Source organism: Chenopodium album, chromosome 7, assembly GCF_948465745.1.
Source record: "Chenopodium album chromosome 7, dcCheAlbu1.1, whole genome shotgun sequence".
In the NCBI taxonomy this organism is placed as follows: Eukaryota; Viridiplantae; Streptophyta; class Magnoliopsida; order Caryophyllales; family Amaranthaceae; genus Chenopodium; species Chenopodium album.
In genome coordinates, this window is record NC_137840.1 from 6,081,879 (window position 1) to 6,098,701 (window position 16,823).

Genomic DNA, 16,823 nt, shown 5'->3' on the forward strand with positions numbered 1-16,823 from the left:
TCTGTAGATATAATCATCTTCTTACCCTAGACTTGTCTTAGGTTGGTTTAGGTAAAAATATTGTTTAGCTTAGATGATTGTCCAACGACCAATTTATATGTTACCAATTTTATCAATAAAGCATAAATAACTTTAATTTATATCAGGGTAGTATATTTATATATATACTGGATATTTTTCATTCATTAGAAATAAGTGGCCAGAAATTTTCATTTAAGGCACACATCGCGCCCTTCACTACTAGAAAACCAGCCATTTCCGACGACAGAAAAAATATGTCGAAAACACCCTAAATTCCGTTGGAAATGGTTGTCGGAAAAGCTATTGTAGGAAAAACGACCTTTTCCATCTGAAATTCGGTCAAAAATGCTATTCCGACGGAAAATACCGTCGTGAGATAAGTTCCAGCACTGGAAAAATCCGTAGGAAATTTCGGACGGAATTTACAATTCGGTTGAAAATTTCCAACGGGAATTCCGTTGGAATATAATTTCATGAAAAAAAAAAAAACGCTGCGCCACCACCGGCACGGCGTATCACCACCTCCAACCACCCAAAACGCCCCTGTCAACCCCAACCAAACCCTAACCCAGACCACCACAACTACCACAGCACCACCACCACCACCAGTACCAACCACATCAGACCACCACCGCCGCCGCATCTACCACACATATTAGACCACCAATACCCAACGCCACCCATTTCCACCACTACTCAAACCCTAACCCAGACCTGACCTAATTCTAACCAAACGCTAATCCAAACCTGACCAACCCTAACCAAACCCTAACCCAGACCCAACCTAAAACACCCAAATCCTAACCAGACCCGACCGAACCCTAACCACAGCCGCCACCCACCTAACCCTAAAACTAACCCACCCTCCTAACCTTCAAACCGATCTAGACCATAGCCCACACCTAACCTAAAGACGACCTACCCACAACAACCACCAACGAGCCGCCGCCACCACCACCACAACCCAATTTTTTATAAAAAAAACTTAAAAACAAAAGAAAGAGCATTAAAAAAAAACACCAAAACATACCTTAAATTATAAAATTGGCTTCGGGCTTCACTTAATTAAGGTTAAATCCGACCATAAAAACTCTAGATCTAGAGTTTATGATGGTCGAATTTGACCCTAAAAACCTTAAAAAAATTTATACTCCATAATGCTTGTAAAACAAAAAGTAAAAAAAAAAAAAAAAAAAAAAAACTCCGTATTGAATTTCAAGGAGAAGAGAGGAAAGAAGAGAACATAAGGAGAAGAAGAGAAAGAGGAGGGAGATGGAGAAGAAGGCCGACAAAAGAGGGAGGATGAAGGAGGAAGGTTGATGAGAAATCAGAGGGCGGAGATTCAGAAGAAGAGAGGACATAAAAGGTAAGAGGAGAGAGAATGAAAAGGGGAAGAAATAGGAGGAGAACCGGCTCCTGCTGAAATATAAGGGGGTGGGTGTGGATGTTTAGGGTTTAGGTGTTTTTAAAAAAAAAAAAAAATATTCTGATAGAATAATTCGTCGGAAATCTCCGACGGATTTTAAATCCGTCGGAAATTCTAATTTCCGACGGAAAGGCAATGCATTACAACGGATTTATATTCCGTCGTAAATTTCTGTCGGAATATCCGATTTTTACGATGGATTTACGAGTCTGTTGGAATCAGTCCGCCGGAAACAGGCCTATTTCTAGTAGTGCTATTTTTTTAGATAGAAAGATGAGGCAAACTTTATTAATTAAGAGACATATATAGTGTCCGAGATTACATAAGGAGCAATTGACGTGGAATAATGATTAATCTACATTTGCTCGGTGCTAAAAGGAATGATTCTAGCTACATGTTGTGCTACAAAATTTCCCTCCCTCTTTACATGAGCCCAGCAAAACGAAGAGAAAAAGCTACTCAAAGATATGATCTCCTCAAGAACACCATCAAATTAAAATTAGAGAAGAAAATTGTTGCCTTTGACTACTACGCAAAGTTTTGGATACTCAGTGCACCGAGTCCTAGGCCATAATTCAAGGTGAGCGGCCAATTTTTCCTTGAAGTTATAGATATTAGAATTTCCATATAGTTGTTGGTGTTTTGACTACTACGCAAAGTTCAGGGCACTCGGAGCACCTAGGCCATACTTCAGGTTTTAGCGGTCAATTCTGCCTTGAAGTTTAGATATTTGAATTTCCAAGTGTTTAGGTCCTTTAGGATATTGGAATGGAGAGTTCAAAGCAAAAACAAAACAAAATAAATTATATTAATAAATTGAAAACTTGTACTCCCTCCGTTTTTAACAACTTACTCTATTTTTTTGACACATATACTATACCGATGCTAATCTTAGATCAATTCTATCTTTAATTATTTATAAGTATAAATTCTAACAATTGAAATTAATATTTTATTTATTGGCACAATTCCAACAAGTAATTACTAGACTTTTTTTTTAAAAAAAAAAAATGTATAAATCACAAACATTAGTCATAGTAGAATAAATATAGTGAAAAAAGTAAAAATAGAACAAATATTTTAAAACGAAAGGAGTACCAAATATTCCTTATTTCCTTTCAAGTCAATTTGAGCTCCTAAAAAGTGTATCATTATAAGATAATATATCATTTCTATGGTTAGCTAAAATTATTACAAACTTTTCTAAACGTTTGGGTTACATATTTTGTTTCGAAAACCCAATTATTGGACAATTTATCAATTAAATTTAGGGCCTATTCACCTTTATTGAACTGAGCTGAACTGAACTGATTGGATCTGAACTGAACTGAACTGAAATGAACTCAGCTGAAATGAATATTTTATAAGAGAGTGAAATTAAGAGCTTAACTGAACTAAACTAACTGGAGTTGAACTGATTAGAGTTGCACTGAATTGAACTGAAATTTAATAAATGTGAACAGACCCTTAATGACATGTAAATTTTGGTGCAAAGTTACTTGACAACTTCATTATGCTACTAGTTGCTTGTACATATTGCTTAATACTATATGATCAAACGTTGATTAACCAAAAAAAATTGTGCCTCACGCTAAGGATAGAAAAATAATTGATCACTTGTATTTCCCCATTATACGCATGATTTATCGTGCTAAATATCCGTAGCACATTTTTAGTCTAAAGTACAAAATTACGGACCAAGTACAAGTTGATGCTTCATCATTGGCTTTTAGCCATCAAAGTACTACCAACCAAGTGAGGTCAAACGTATCAATTTCTACAAATTCTTTTGATAAAGTTTATTGAGTGAATTATATTCTCTTGCCTTTGACTTTAAATTTGATTGTCTACTTAAATATCCAATATCAAACTTGTTCAACGAAATAAACATTAAAATGAGTCGCCCACCATTTATATATTTCTTTTTATCAGCAACAAAAGGCAAGTAGTGTGTAATTAATGACTTTGTACTTATTTGGCTAATATTCTTTAGGAAAATTTGATTATAATAATCCAACCTTTGCACTGTCTTATTTTATTAATCCGACATTTTGATTATTCCACAATAATCCAAACTTTAGGGGGTGTTCTATTCTATTAGGTCAAGCATGTCACTTAACCTACAACTATAGGTCACCTGCCATGTGTTGCTGCTTCATTTGTCCAAAAATATTTTTAATTTAAAATTAAAAAAAAAAAAAAAAAAATTTCCTTTTTTTCATTTGGTCTTCGTCTTCTTCCTCCCTATCCATACCTTAGCTCCATGAATGGCTTCCATTTTCTCCAGATATCCACCCACCATCCCTCCACCTCCGGCAGCAAGGAATCCCACCTAACTAGCCACCACCTCCACCTCCTTTGAAACGCGACATTATGGAATTCCACACCTCCACCTCCGTTAAAACTCAATCCTCGAACCCAAAAAACCCCACCCACCATCTCTGTTGAATTTGGCCCTCGAACTAGAGAAACCCCAATCCACCATCGCACGAAACCTCCCTCAACACCTTGCTCGAAACCATCGGAAAACCCCACCCCACCGCCAATTTTTGGGTTTCAAGAGTGTTTGGAGTGGTTATGGTAGCGATTTTGCGGGTGTTGGAAATTTGGGTTGGGTTACGGTGGTGACTAGTTAATTAAGGGGTAGGGTGGTTGTGGCTGGCTGGGGAGAAGGACGGCAAGGAGGTGGTTAGGGGAGGGCGGCAAGAAGGTGGCTGGGGAGTGGGCTGGCCGGAACGATGGTAAAAGAGGGGAAGGAGGAGAGGTTGGCCGGAATCCATGGGGAAGGCAGTTCAATTTTTTTTTTAAGTTAAAAAAAAACTAAAAATGAAAAAAAAATTACCTGAATAACAAGTTGCAGGTTACCTTTGCCTAATAGAATAGAATACCCCTAAAGCTTGGATTATTGTGCAATAATCAAAAGGTCGGATTAATAAAATAGGACAACGCAAAGGTTGGATTATTGAAATCAAATTTTCCTATTCTTTACAATTTTTTGGTAATGTTATATGTAGCCCTTTGTGTTACAAATACTCCCTCCGTTTTTAAATACTTGCTCCATTTCTCCATGCGCGGAGTTTTAGGAGAAATTGGAGAAAGTAATAAAATATGGAGGTAGTAGGGTTGGTGGAAGAATAAAAAATTGTAAAAAGCAAAAGTAGTGGAGAAATTGGAGGTGAGAGAATATGAAATGAATAAAATATAATATTTGTTGGGTCCATTAGGTGGTAGAAATGAATTAAATATTGTAAAAACTTTTCAAATAAGGAAATGAAGCAAGTATTTAAAAACGGCCGAAAAAGGAAAGTGAAGCAAGTATTTAAAAACGGAGGGAGTAAATATTAAATGTCTTTTCTTATTTGGTACTCTCTCCGTCCTTTTATTATATGTTTATTTTTCATTTTGCATGGAAATTAAAAAAATTGAAGATTCCTTAAAACAAATAATTGGGAATACAAATATGCATGTGGAGTTAGAGAGATATAGAGAGAAAGAAAAGGTGGTTGGGAATTAGGAGTGAGAAAATATTGGGAATTAATATTAAAGTACAAAAAAAAAATGGCAAATCATAAAAAAGTGAATAATACTGTAAAAAAGTACAACTTATAAATAGAAAAAATTACTTAATTTTGATGAACCAAAAAAGGAATGTAGGCATGTAATAAAAGGACGGATGAAGTATTAATTTAGGAATGCATGACAAAATCACCCACAAATCAGTATATTTAATGAAGAGATTTCACTAATAATTTCATCTTTTTCCTTCTTATAAATAGCCCTTGGAGATATATATAGCATTGACACTTACATTGGCATGCAATGGTGCAAAAAGATAACACGAATAGAGTATTTTATCCCTATCATGACTATCCTGAATTATTTGGAAAATTTTGATCAACACAAAATTTGAGCAAACAAATAGGTTTTTTAAAAATAGTTTGTAGTGGAATATTATTATTATTCATAAATCAGTTTTTAGATTAAAAAAAAAAATTGCAGAGTAGGATTATTTTATTGTATTTTTTTTTCTTTTTTTTTTTTTTGACGAAAACCGAGCAATTATATTAAGTAGAGGAAGAGTTAATATCAGCCATTACAACTGCTTGTATCTCCGCAGGATACTCTTCAAGCCAAACTCTAAGAGAAGAACAATTAATACTAAGCTTTGCTAGACTATGAGCAACTCGGTTACCACGCACTCCTCTCCACGAAAGCAAATGAGCAGCATTGGCAGGAACTAGCCAGCTTGAGTATGTCTCTGATAATCATTCCAAAAGCTGTTGCATCCACTTTCATCTTACACAAACTATGATCATATGATGGAGCTTCAAGTTGTCCGTCTCAAGGCACACTTTCACAAAACCAGCTTCCATTGCAATCACCAGTGCGTGCCTCAAGGCCATTGCCTCCACCACATCAACATCATATTTGCCTTCCATCCGCAAACATGTGGCTGCCTCCACATCCCCCACATTATCTCTCATCACACCCCCTAATCCTACCTTGTGTGGGTCGAAAATGGCAGCATCGGAGTTGACTTTTATAATCCCAGTTGGAGGAGCTTTCCACTGACATTCGAGCACTTCAGAGGCACTACTGACTTTGGCTTGATCTTTGGCACTTTCATATTCTCCAACAAGGCTCATAGCTTTGTGGATCACCTCAGCGATTTCTTTCTTCTTGCCTGCATACACCCATTCATTTCTTCGAATCCAGATACCCCATAGCAGACTCCAGATTATTTTATTGTATTTGGTGGGTGATGGAATACTATTTTACAGATTATATTTTATACTTTTCTCATTTTTTTTTTCCAATTGTAACCGGTTGACTATTACACTATTCATTTACTTGATTTTAATTGACTTTGATGATTTCTAGTTAAGCAAAAACATCAGAGTTATTAATTTGACAAGCTTTTGCTAAACTAGCACAAAATTAAGCAAAGTGAATAATAAAGTTTGGCCTTTGTGAACCTTGTGTTGGGAAATTGATTCAAAAGTAGTTATTATTTAGAATTGTTAGTGTACGTGGGTTTATCATATTTTAATAATTTTAGGAGTCTAGTTGAGTAGATTATTATGAATTAGTCAAAGATTACATTGTGGGTGTTAGTGGGTCTGTTTGTTAGTACTTTGTTAGTAGTGGTGAATGGCATTAGCCGTTAGTGGAGTATGAGTTCCTATTATTTAGGAGTTTAAGTTATCAATTTGTTAGTATTAGTCCTATATATATCTTTTGTATTTTCCGTGAATTAGTGTGTGAAATGAATCATATTTAGTTGCTTTCTATTATCTTCTCTTTATAAAATATGTCTTCGACCTTTTCATATTATTAAGTTTTAGCTTCAACATGGTATCCGAGCCAGGTTCAATCCTAGGCCTTATTAAAAAAAGTCGTGAGTCGTGAGTGAAACAAAGAAGAGTCGTGAGTAAAAAAAAAAAAAAAAAATCAGTCGCGATGAAAAAAAGTGTTGTGAGTTTCAAATAATAGTCGTTCATTTTTTGTGAGTCAGTAATCATGTCAAATGGTGGTATAAACTCGTCGTCGCCGGCCTTAATTCCAATGTTTAAGGGTGAGAATTATCACCTATGGAGTCTCAAGATGAAGACCTTGTTTAAGTCTCAAGAGTTATGGGACTTGGTGGAGAACGGTTATAGTGAGCCGAACCCAGCACCGGCTATTCCTGATCAACAATTGCGTGAAAATTGTAAGAAGGACGCAAAGGCTTTATTGTACATCCAATCGGCAATGGATGATAAGGTTTTCCCAAGAATTTCCGCTGCGTCGACATCTAAAGAAGCGTGGGATATTTTGAAGAAAGAGTATTTTGGTGATAAGAAGGTAATTGCCGTTAAACTACAAACTTTACATAGTAGTTTTTGAGAATATGACAATGCAAGACAAAGAAACAATCCAAAGTTTCTTGTCTAGCTAGAGTATCTGATATTGTTAGTCAGATGAGAATCTATGGTGATACTATTACTAACGAGACTTTTGTTAGTAAGGTATTAAGATGTCTTCACAAGATGAAAGACTATAAGCATGTTGTTACCGCAATTTTAGAGTCAAAGGATTTATCAACCTATACAATTGATGAGTTGATGAGTTCTTTGATGGCTCATGAAGAGAGGATGGATAAGTCTACGGATGAAGATGTCGAGGAAAAAGCTTTTCAAGTTAAAGGGCAAATGTCAGATGGTCGTTATAATGATGGAGGTTGTGGTCGAGGTCAAGGTCAAGGTCGTGAAGAAAGTGGTGGTCGTGGTAGTGGTCGGGGTCGTTCATCAATGAGTAGTGTTCAATGCTACTATTGCAAGAGGTATGGGCATAAAGAAGACCGTTGTTGGGATAAACAAAGAGATGAGCAAGTTGGTGATCAAAGCAAGCAAAGCAACTATGCTCAAAAGGTCGAAGAGGAAGAGACTAAGCTCTTCTAAACATAGTGTCGTGGTCGGGTTGTGAAAGTCGGGGTTGATTGAGGTACCTTGCAATGTCGAGTTCATTAAAAGTGTCGAGTTAAGATGTGTCGAGTTCAAGTTATTGTAATGTGTCGTTGGAGTTAGTTGCAATGTTTAACAATTGTCTGCCACTTTTGAATCAAGGGGGAATGTTGGGAAATTGATTCAAAAGTAGTTATTATTTAGAATTGTTAGTGTACGTGGGTTTATCATATTTCAATAATTTTAGGAGTCTAGTTGAGTAGATTATTATGAATTAGTCAAAGATTACATTTTGGGTGTTAGTGGGTCAGTTTGTTAGTACTTTGTTAGTAGTGGTGAATGGCATTAGCCGTTAGTGGAGTATGAGTTCCTATTATTTAGGAGTTTAAGTTATCAATTTGTTAGTATTAGTCCTATATATATCTTTTGTATTTTCCGTGAATTAGTGTGTGAAATGAATCATATTTAGTTGCTTTCTATTATCTTCTCTTTATAAAATATGTCTTCGACCTTTTCATATTATTAAGTTTTAGCTTCTAACACCTTGACCTTATTACTATGATGTTGGGCCTTAAATAAAGCTTGGATTGACCAAACACAAGATTTGGACAGGAAAGACAAGTCCAATACAGAAAAATTTCTTTTAGTATTGAGGCCCAATGGTGAAGGATGGTTCTTTGTTGACTGTTGAGGCTTGTCCAAAAGTGTGGGTCAGTAGCATGTTTGGTCATAAGAAGGTTGACGGGTACATACAGGTCATGAACTCATGATAAAGATAAACGGGTTGCACTTGCAAGTCAGTAACGGGTTAACCCGTTTATTTGGTTCGAAAAATGAAAAGAAAAAAAAAAGGTGAGGGATAAAAATAAGAATGAATGAATTCGATCATTGACGACCAAAATAAACGAGTAAGAAAAATGGAAAAAAACAAGGTAGGAAATAAAAAATAAGAATAAATGAATTGCAAAATGTAGATATAATTATCTATTTATTTAATTTATTTTAATATTTATCAAGTAACCAAATACCTAACCGGTTCTGATTTTAAAAAATTGAGAATTGATGCTGTTCCAAGGCATCAATATTGTTATTATAATTATTTTTAGTTTATTATTAGATGACCGAATTTATTAGGATATTTTTGTTAGTTTAATTCGGTTAGTATAAGATAAGCTTAACTTTAAAGATCATATTTGCAAAATATTATCTTTACAAGTTAGAGTTAGTTTCCTAGTTAGATTAGAATTTGTTTTACCGATTTTTAGGCTAATTATTTAGCTTATAAATACGTGATGGTGTTTAACGAAAAGTATGATTGATTGATTTGAAATTTATAAAGTTTTACGTAAGCTTGTGCTTGTGTATTCTTGGCCTAGTTTAGGTTTTAAGCTCGTGTTGCTTAGCGTTTCTTGACCGAGACTCAAGATTCCAAACCTTTCAACTGCGATTGAAGGTTATATCCATCAAAATTCATATCAAATTGGTGTGGCTGCTGGGATATGAATTTTGATGGATATAACCTTCAATCGCAGTTGAAAGGTTTGGAATCTTGAGTCTCGGTCAAGAAACGCTAAGCAACACGAGCTTAAAACCTAAACTAGGCCAAGAATACACAAGTACAAGCTTACGTAAAACTTTATAAATTTCAAATCAATCAATCATACTTTTCGTTAAACACCATCACGTATTTATAAGCTAAATAATTAGCCTAAAAATCAGTAAAACAAATTCTAATCTAACTAGGAAACTAACTCTAACTTGTAAAGATAATATTTTGCAAATATGATCTTTAAAGTTAAGCTTATCTTATACTAACCGAATTAAACTAACAAAAATATCCTAATAAATTCGGTCATCTAATAATAAACTAAAAATAACAATAAAAATAATTATAATAACAATATTGATGCCTTGGAACCGCATCATACTCCCCCTCATGAAAAAAACTTGTCCCAAGTTTTAGCAAATCATGGATCCAATATATCATCCAAATTAATCGAACATGAGCTAAAAGAATATGTCTCCATCCAACCACGTCATGCTTATATTTTACACCAATGAATGCACCACAAACTTCAATTGAATGCTCCAAAATTTTAATTGATGACACACCTTTGTCAATGCAATCAATATAATGGAAATAATACGTGAAAATATTTGTATCCCAATTATCACCATAAAAGGAAGTTGTAGAAATCTGACTTTTTGCTACCAACTTAGATAGTTCAAATGTAACCTCCTCGTCAACAAAACTAGACAAATATACACTTTTGTGCTCCATAATTTCTTTTTCTTCTACTAGTTGTTCATGAGATTGCTCTAAAATTGGATTTGTAAGATTATCACTCGGTAAAGATACAATCTTTTCCTCGTATATAGCCTCAACAATTGGTTGCTCTAGTTTCTCTTTCTCATAAGACATATCTTGTACACCACATCTCACGTCACGAATTTGAAAACGAGCATCAATTCTATCCAAACATTCATTCATTTTCTTGATTTCCATCATAAATGCTTCAAACCAACTTTTATTTTCCATGTTTATGTGGATGAGAAAACACACAAAACCAGTCCAGAAATTGATCGAAAGTACGAGGACCAAAACCCAATGAAAACACCTCGAAAAATTCTGAAATTTTGTATACTGCTAGCCCTATATGTCTAAAAGACTCGAACGAAAATTCAGAAAAAAATTCCTAGCCAAGTGATTGCAGTTTATTTTTTCCTCAATACTGCCAGATTAATTCGATTTTTGACCAGGTGTAAAGAACGAACCCAGTTTAATAGCTATGCTTCTCGAAAAATACTAAAATTTTGCAGGTGAAAACTAGACAAAAAATTAACCAATTTGAAAAAAAGAATCACCTTAAGATCTTTAGAAACGAAGGAGAACCAAGTCGATCAATATGACATTCGAAACTGATTTTTTTGACACAAATTGTCAAACTCGTCCCTCGTCAAACAGCAGCCACACCAATTTGATATGAATTTTGATGGATATAACCTTCAATCGCAGTTGAAAGGTTTGGAATCTTGAGTCTCGGTCAAGAAACGCTAAGCAACACGAGCTTAAAACCTAAACTAGGCCAAGAATACACAAGCACAAGCTTACGTAAAACTTTATAAATTTCAAATCAATCAATCATACTCGTTAAACACCATCACGTATTTATAAGCTAAATAATTAGCCTAAAAATCAGTAAAACAAATTATAATCTAACTAGGAAACTAACTCTAACTTGTAAAGATAATATTTTGCAAATATGATCTTTAAAGTTAAGCTTATCTTATACTAACCGAATTAAACTAACAAAAATATCCTAATAAATTCGGTAATCTAATAATAAACTAAAAATAACAATAAAAATAATTATAATAACAATATTGATGCCTTGGAACTGCATCAAGAATTAAACTTGATTAATAAATCAAAATTTGATTTAATGTAACATCATATCATACTACTCAATTAATTTAAACCAATAAAATAAATGGAAAGAATAAATAAAAAAATTACGTATTACATACTGAAATCATTTCACATATACACATTTTAGACAAAGGTAATTTCAAGAATTTTCCATTAAAAACATTAACATGTTAAGGAAAAACACAAATAAAAATGCAATCATGAGACAAAACATAACCAAGTACGTATTGAATAACAATTAATACTCGTAACAAGTAACCTAAGCAAACTCCCATCACCAACACCAACACCAAGAGAAAAAGTTCAATTCAGAAGTCCAAATAAACTTTATCTTAAAACCATATGACCATAACAGCATTATGGTCTAAGCTTTATAAAGTGTTTTAACACTCAACTTTTATCAATACTTCATCCGTTCTAAATACTTATTCCACTTTTTATTTCCAACGGTTTTTAAATACTTGCTCCATTTTCTTATTTGGAAAGCTTATATAATAGTATTTAATTAATTTCTCTCACCTAATGGACCCACCAAAAATCATACTCATTCCGTTTTTAAATACTTGCTCCACTTTTCTTTTTCGGCCTATAGTTTTAAACTAGGTTAAATCCCGTGCAATGCACGATTGTTAAATATTTTTACAATTTTATTATAAATTTTTTTTTTTTTGAGAAGTTATTATAAATTTTTTAATATAATGACTTGAGTATTAAAAAATATACAGAGAATATTAAAAATAAAAGCATGCAAGAGAAAATATTTAAAAAACATGTAATAGTTATAAACTTATAATGGATAGTTTAATCTTTTAGGAAAAGATTTATATTTTATATAAAACAAATTATGTCATAATTTAGATATAATTTTTTTCCTTAAGTAATAATAATTTTTTTAGAAGGTACTTTTGGCGGGAAATTTTTTAATAATACATTGACAAGTGTGTCTTAAAATTCGTTTTTAGTAGTATGTAATTGATTACTTAATTTCTCTCACCTAATGGACCCACCAAAAATCATATTCATTCCGTTTTTAAATACTTGCTCCACTTTTTTTTTCGGCCTATAGTTTTAAACTAGGTTAAATCCCGTGCAATGCACGATTGTTAAATATTTTTACAATTTTATTATAAATTTTTTAATATAATGACTTGAGTATTAAAATATATATAGAGTATATTAAAAATAAAAGCATGCAAGAGAAAATATTTAAAAACATGTAATAGTTATAAACTTATAATGGATAGTTTAATCTTTTAGGAAAAAATTTATATTTTGTATAAAACAAATTATGTCATAATTTAGATATAATTTTTTTCCTTAAGTAATAATAATTTTTTTAGAAGGTACTTTTGGCGGGAAATTTTTTAATAATACATTGGCAAGTGTGTCTTAAAATTCGCTTTTAGTAGTATGTAATTGATTGATTGATACTTGTTCCATTTCCTTATTTGAAAAGATTTTACAATATTTAATTTATTTTTCTCACATAGTAGACCCAACATAAATCATACTTTATTAATTTCATATTCCATCTCCTCTAATTTTCTCTACTACTCTTGCTTTTTACAATTTTTTATTCTTCCACCTAGCTACCCCACTACCTCCATATTTTATTAGTTTTTCCAATTTCTCCTAAAACTCCGCACATGGAGAAATTGTAGCAAGTATTTAAAACGGATGAAGTATTTAATTAATTTCATATTCTCTCTCCTTCAATTCAATTCTCTTCACTATTTTTGCTTTTTACAATTTTTAATTTTTCCACCTACCCCATTACCTCTATATTTTGTTAATATTACCAATTTATCCTAAAACTCTGCGCATGGAGAAATGGAGCAAGTATTTAAAAGCGAGAAGAGAACTTGATTAATTTCATATTCTATCTCTTTCAATTTTCTTCACTACTTTTGCTTTTTACAAATTTTTTATTCTTCCAAATACCCCACTAACTCTATATTTTATTACTTTCACTAATTCATCCTAAAACTCCGCGCATAGTGAAATGGAGCATGTATTTAAAATTAGAGGGAGTATGAGATACTTAAGGCCGGCCTGTTCTCTTCGGCGTAATTTTAGTTTAGTTTAGTTCAGCTCCAATCAATTCAGTTTAGCTCCTAATTTTCTTTTCCTCATAAACAATTTATTTCAATTCATTTCAGTTTAGGTCCAATCAGTTCAATTCAGCTCCAATCAATTCAGTTTAGTCTAGTTCCTCAGTTCAGTAAATTAGAATAGACCCTTAGTACTCTCTCCGATATTAAATACTTGATTCGTTATTAGACACGTATATCGATGTTAATATTCGATCAATATCTTTTTAATTATAAATAAGTAGTATGAATTCTAAAAATTGAAAATTAATAACCTATTTATTGAGAATTTGAGACGATACCAACAAATACTCACAAGATTATATATTTTTTCTTATGTATAAATCACAAACATTTCAGAGTGGGACAAATTAATATAGTGCAAAAAAATAGGAACAAATATTTAAAAATAGAGGGATTATGTTGTTTAGAAAGAGCTGAAAAGCTATGTCACAACTGTAACTAATCTGAAACACTATAAAATGAACATCTTCACCCCTACAAATAACACGTAATGGAAGTATTATATCCCTTTTCGCATACACAAGACAATCGTCAAACTCAATATATAATTAACAAAGATGGCGGTGATTCGAATGTACGTATTATCCAAATAATGTGCAATCAATTAGATTTGAATAGTACTACGGTGCATACATTAATGTTTTAGGAACATACATCAACCTCCTCACATAATGAGAGAATAAAATTTCATGTGCATAACACATGAGGATATTGGAGATTTCAATCACATACAACAACATCACATAATAAGGCCAGACTTATACCATGTGACTTTCCACTTGCCTAATCGATGATGAATGGAAACACAATATGAACATACTTCCTCCATTTTTCTTAGTCACACCGATTTTTTAATTTTTTTGAGTAATTCGAAAATTAATAGTAACATTACTTTATCTATTTGAATTATAATTCCTACTACCTTTTAATACATATAAAATAAACTCTTCCTTATAAATACCGTGCATCATCAACATCGTAAATAGAGATTTACTTATTTGTTAAAATAAGACCAACTTACAGATGAAGTAGACCAAGTAATAAAAAAGAACAACTAAAATATATTGGTATATATGTAGTGACTCATAAAAGTGGTCATTATAAGACGATTTTATTTAAATTTATATGAAAAAAGATAGACGAAAATAATTTTTTGTTAACAAGCCAAATTGTTCTACACCCATACTTTATTTTCTAATTAAGAAATCTAAAAAAAGCATCAATTTGTTGGTTTATATTTAGAATTTATTGTTTTCTTTGAAATCCATGTGGGGATGTGATGAAAGAGGAAGAAAATGTTAAAAGTGAGAACGTGGAAATAATTGAATGGGGATCAAACTTTGCAGGGATAATTCCTAATTTAAAAATGTATTTTATAAAAAAGCAATTTTATACAATTTTATTTTCTTTGATTTCTTTCTTATCTCAATATTGGTTCCATGTGAGGTTGTTGCAAAGGGGCTACATACTAGAGTGTTACACCTCACATATAAAATGCAGCATTACTCCAACATTTATTTCATCAATTACGACAATATCTATCCTCATCTCATCTTCATCTTCATCCTCTTCTTTTCAAGTGAAAGAAAAAAAAATGAACAAAACAACCTTAGTTGTAGCAACAATTTTTCTAGGAGTATGTTTCCTAAACATTAATGTTGATGCCTTTAGGGCTTCTGGATGGCAAAAGGCTCATGCCACTTTCTACGGCGGTAGTGATGCATCCGGGACTATGGGTACGTGTTTTTGTATTGTTTTTGAAGTGTAAACTACTATACATATATATGTTTGATTCATTGAATCGAAGAGACATAGGACTGAATCTTTTTGTTGTTATGCAGGTGGGGCTTGTGGGTACGGTAACTTATACACTAGTGGATATGGGACTAGAACCGCGGCTCTAAGTACTGCTTTGTTCAACAACGGGGCATCATGTGGACAATGCTACAAGATCATGTGTGACTACAAGACGGATCCCCAGTGGTGCAGGAAGGGAGTTTCGGTCACTATTACCGCGACTAATTTCTGCCCTCCTAACCCTGCTCAGCCTAACGATGATGGAGGTTGGTGTAACCCTCCTCTGCAACACTTTGACATGGCCCAACCTGCTTGGGAGAAGATTGGCATTTACAGGGGTGGAATCATTCCTGTCATGTTTCAAAGGTAAGAACATACATTTAAACCTTCAATACTCGATCAGTACATATTTGCTAGTGTTAATTCATCAGTATTACATTTAATATGCAACAAATATTCTTCATTCATTGTCTTAATATTATTAATTTTGTTTTTTGACAGGGTTCCTTGCAAGAAACATGGAGGAGTAAGATTTACTATTAATGGAAGGGACTACTTTGAGCTTGTTACAATAAGCAATGTAGCCGCAGCAGGATCAATACAATCTGCTTCGATCAAGGGATCGAAAACCAACTGGATGGCAATGTCTAGAAATTGGGGGGCTAACTGGCAGTCATTGGCTTACCTCGATGGACAATCTCTATCTTTCAGAATTACTACCACTGATGGCCAAACCCGAGTTTTTAACAATGTTGTTCCAGCTAATTGGCAATTTGGCCAAACATATTCGAGTCGTGTACAATTCCATTAACATTATGGAGTGCACATACACTTGCAGTACAGTTTGTGAGTTTCAACCAGATATTTCTTGATAGGCAGAGGCGTGCTCATAGCTTTTTCGCCATTGAAGCAGCCCGCCAAATCTATCATTTGTAATATATTAAGCAGCTTAATTAAAATTCATTGAAAGGTTGATAATGGAAGTGGCAAACCATGAACTCAAAAGACTACTGTTAGTGAAGTGGGAATTTAAAGTAACCCATTATATAGTCTTATACATATTAAGTTGGAAGATGTTTTAGTGCATCTAATAAGAAAGCAACCAATAAATTTTTTTGGTTCTCATCACCTTATACATATCTTTTGTAATTTGTTTTGGTTTAATTTGTGTGATTAGTGATAGTGGATTATTTAATTTTCTAAATTCAGGCTATTGTTTTGGTTGTTTTCAGAATATGGACTATAATTCAGATTATGTAATACTATGTACTATATATAGTTCAGGCTCTTTGTGCTTTATGCTACAATATGACTATGTGGTTTTTGGATGGGTATGTAATTGATAACAATTTAGCCATGACTTGTGTATCAGACTCCCAGATTACCAATCAGCCAGTGTACAATTCCCCCTCTCCACCCCCTCCCCATCCCCATCCCCAGGCAATGTATTTCATCTAGTAGTTGTTCTCTTTTAATCACAATATTTTTTTACCATTTCACTATTTGTAAACGCTAATGTATAAAAATAAATACAACTTCTAAACATGAGTATGGGCCGTGCCAAGCCGTATCTTGTGATGGGCCCACTCTGT

The 16,823-nt window shown here is 33.2% G+C and overlaps 1 protein-coding gene across 1 annotated transcript; it reads left to right on the forward strand.

The window, feature by feature from the left end:
* The first annotated feature begins 14,990 nt into the window (after positions 1-14,990).
* Positions 14,991-16,559, forward strand: LOC145638851 (expansin-A11-like). The gene is made up of 3 exons (XM_081689897.1): positions 14,991-15,170; positions 15,276-15,597; positions 15,733-16,559. The coding sequence occupies exons 1-3, from the start codon at positions 15,029-15,031 to the stop codon at positions 16,040-16,042; spliced, it is 774 nt and encodes a 257-aa protein (XP_081546023.1). The 5' UTR covers positions 14,991-15,028; the 3' UTR covers positions 16,043-16,559.
* The last annotated feature ends 264 nt before the right edge of the window (positions 16,560-16,823 follow it).

What these genes read in the sequence shown, in the direction of transcription:
- LOC145638851 (XM_081689897.1), top strand. Translation starts at nt 15,029, where the DNA reads ATGAACAAAACAACCTTAGTTGTAGCAACAATTTTTCTAGGAGTATGT. An exon ending in TGATGCATCCGGGACTATGG is followed by an intron (nt 15,171 to 15,275) that starts GTACGTGTTTTT and finishes GTTGTTATGCAG; the next exon opens with GTGGGGCTTGTGGGTACGGT. An exon ending in ATTCCTGTCATGTTTCAAAG is followed by an intron (nt 15,598 to 15,732) that starts GTAAGAACATAC and finishes GTTTTTTGACAG; the next exon opens with GGTTCCTTGCAAGAAACATG.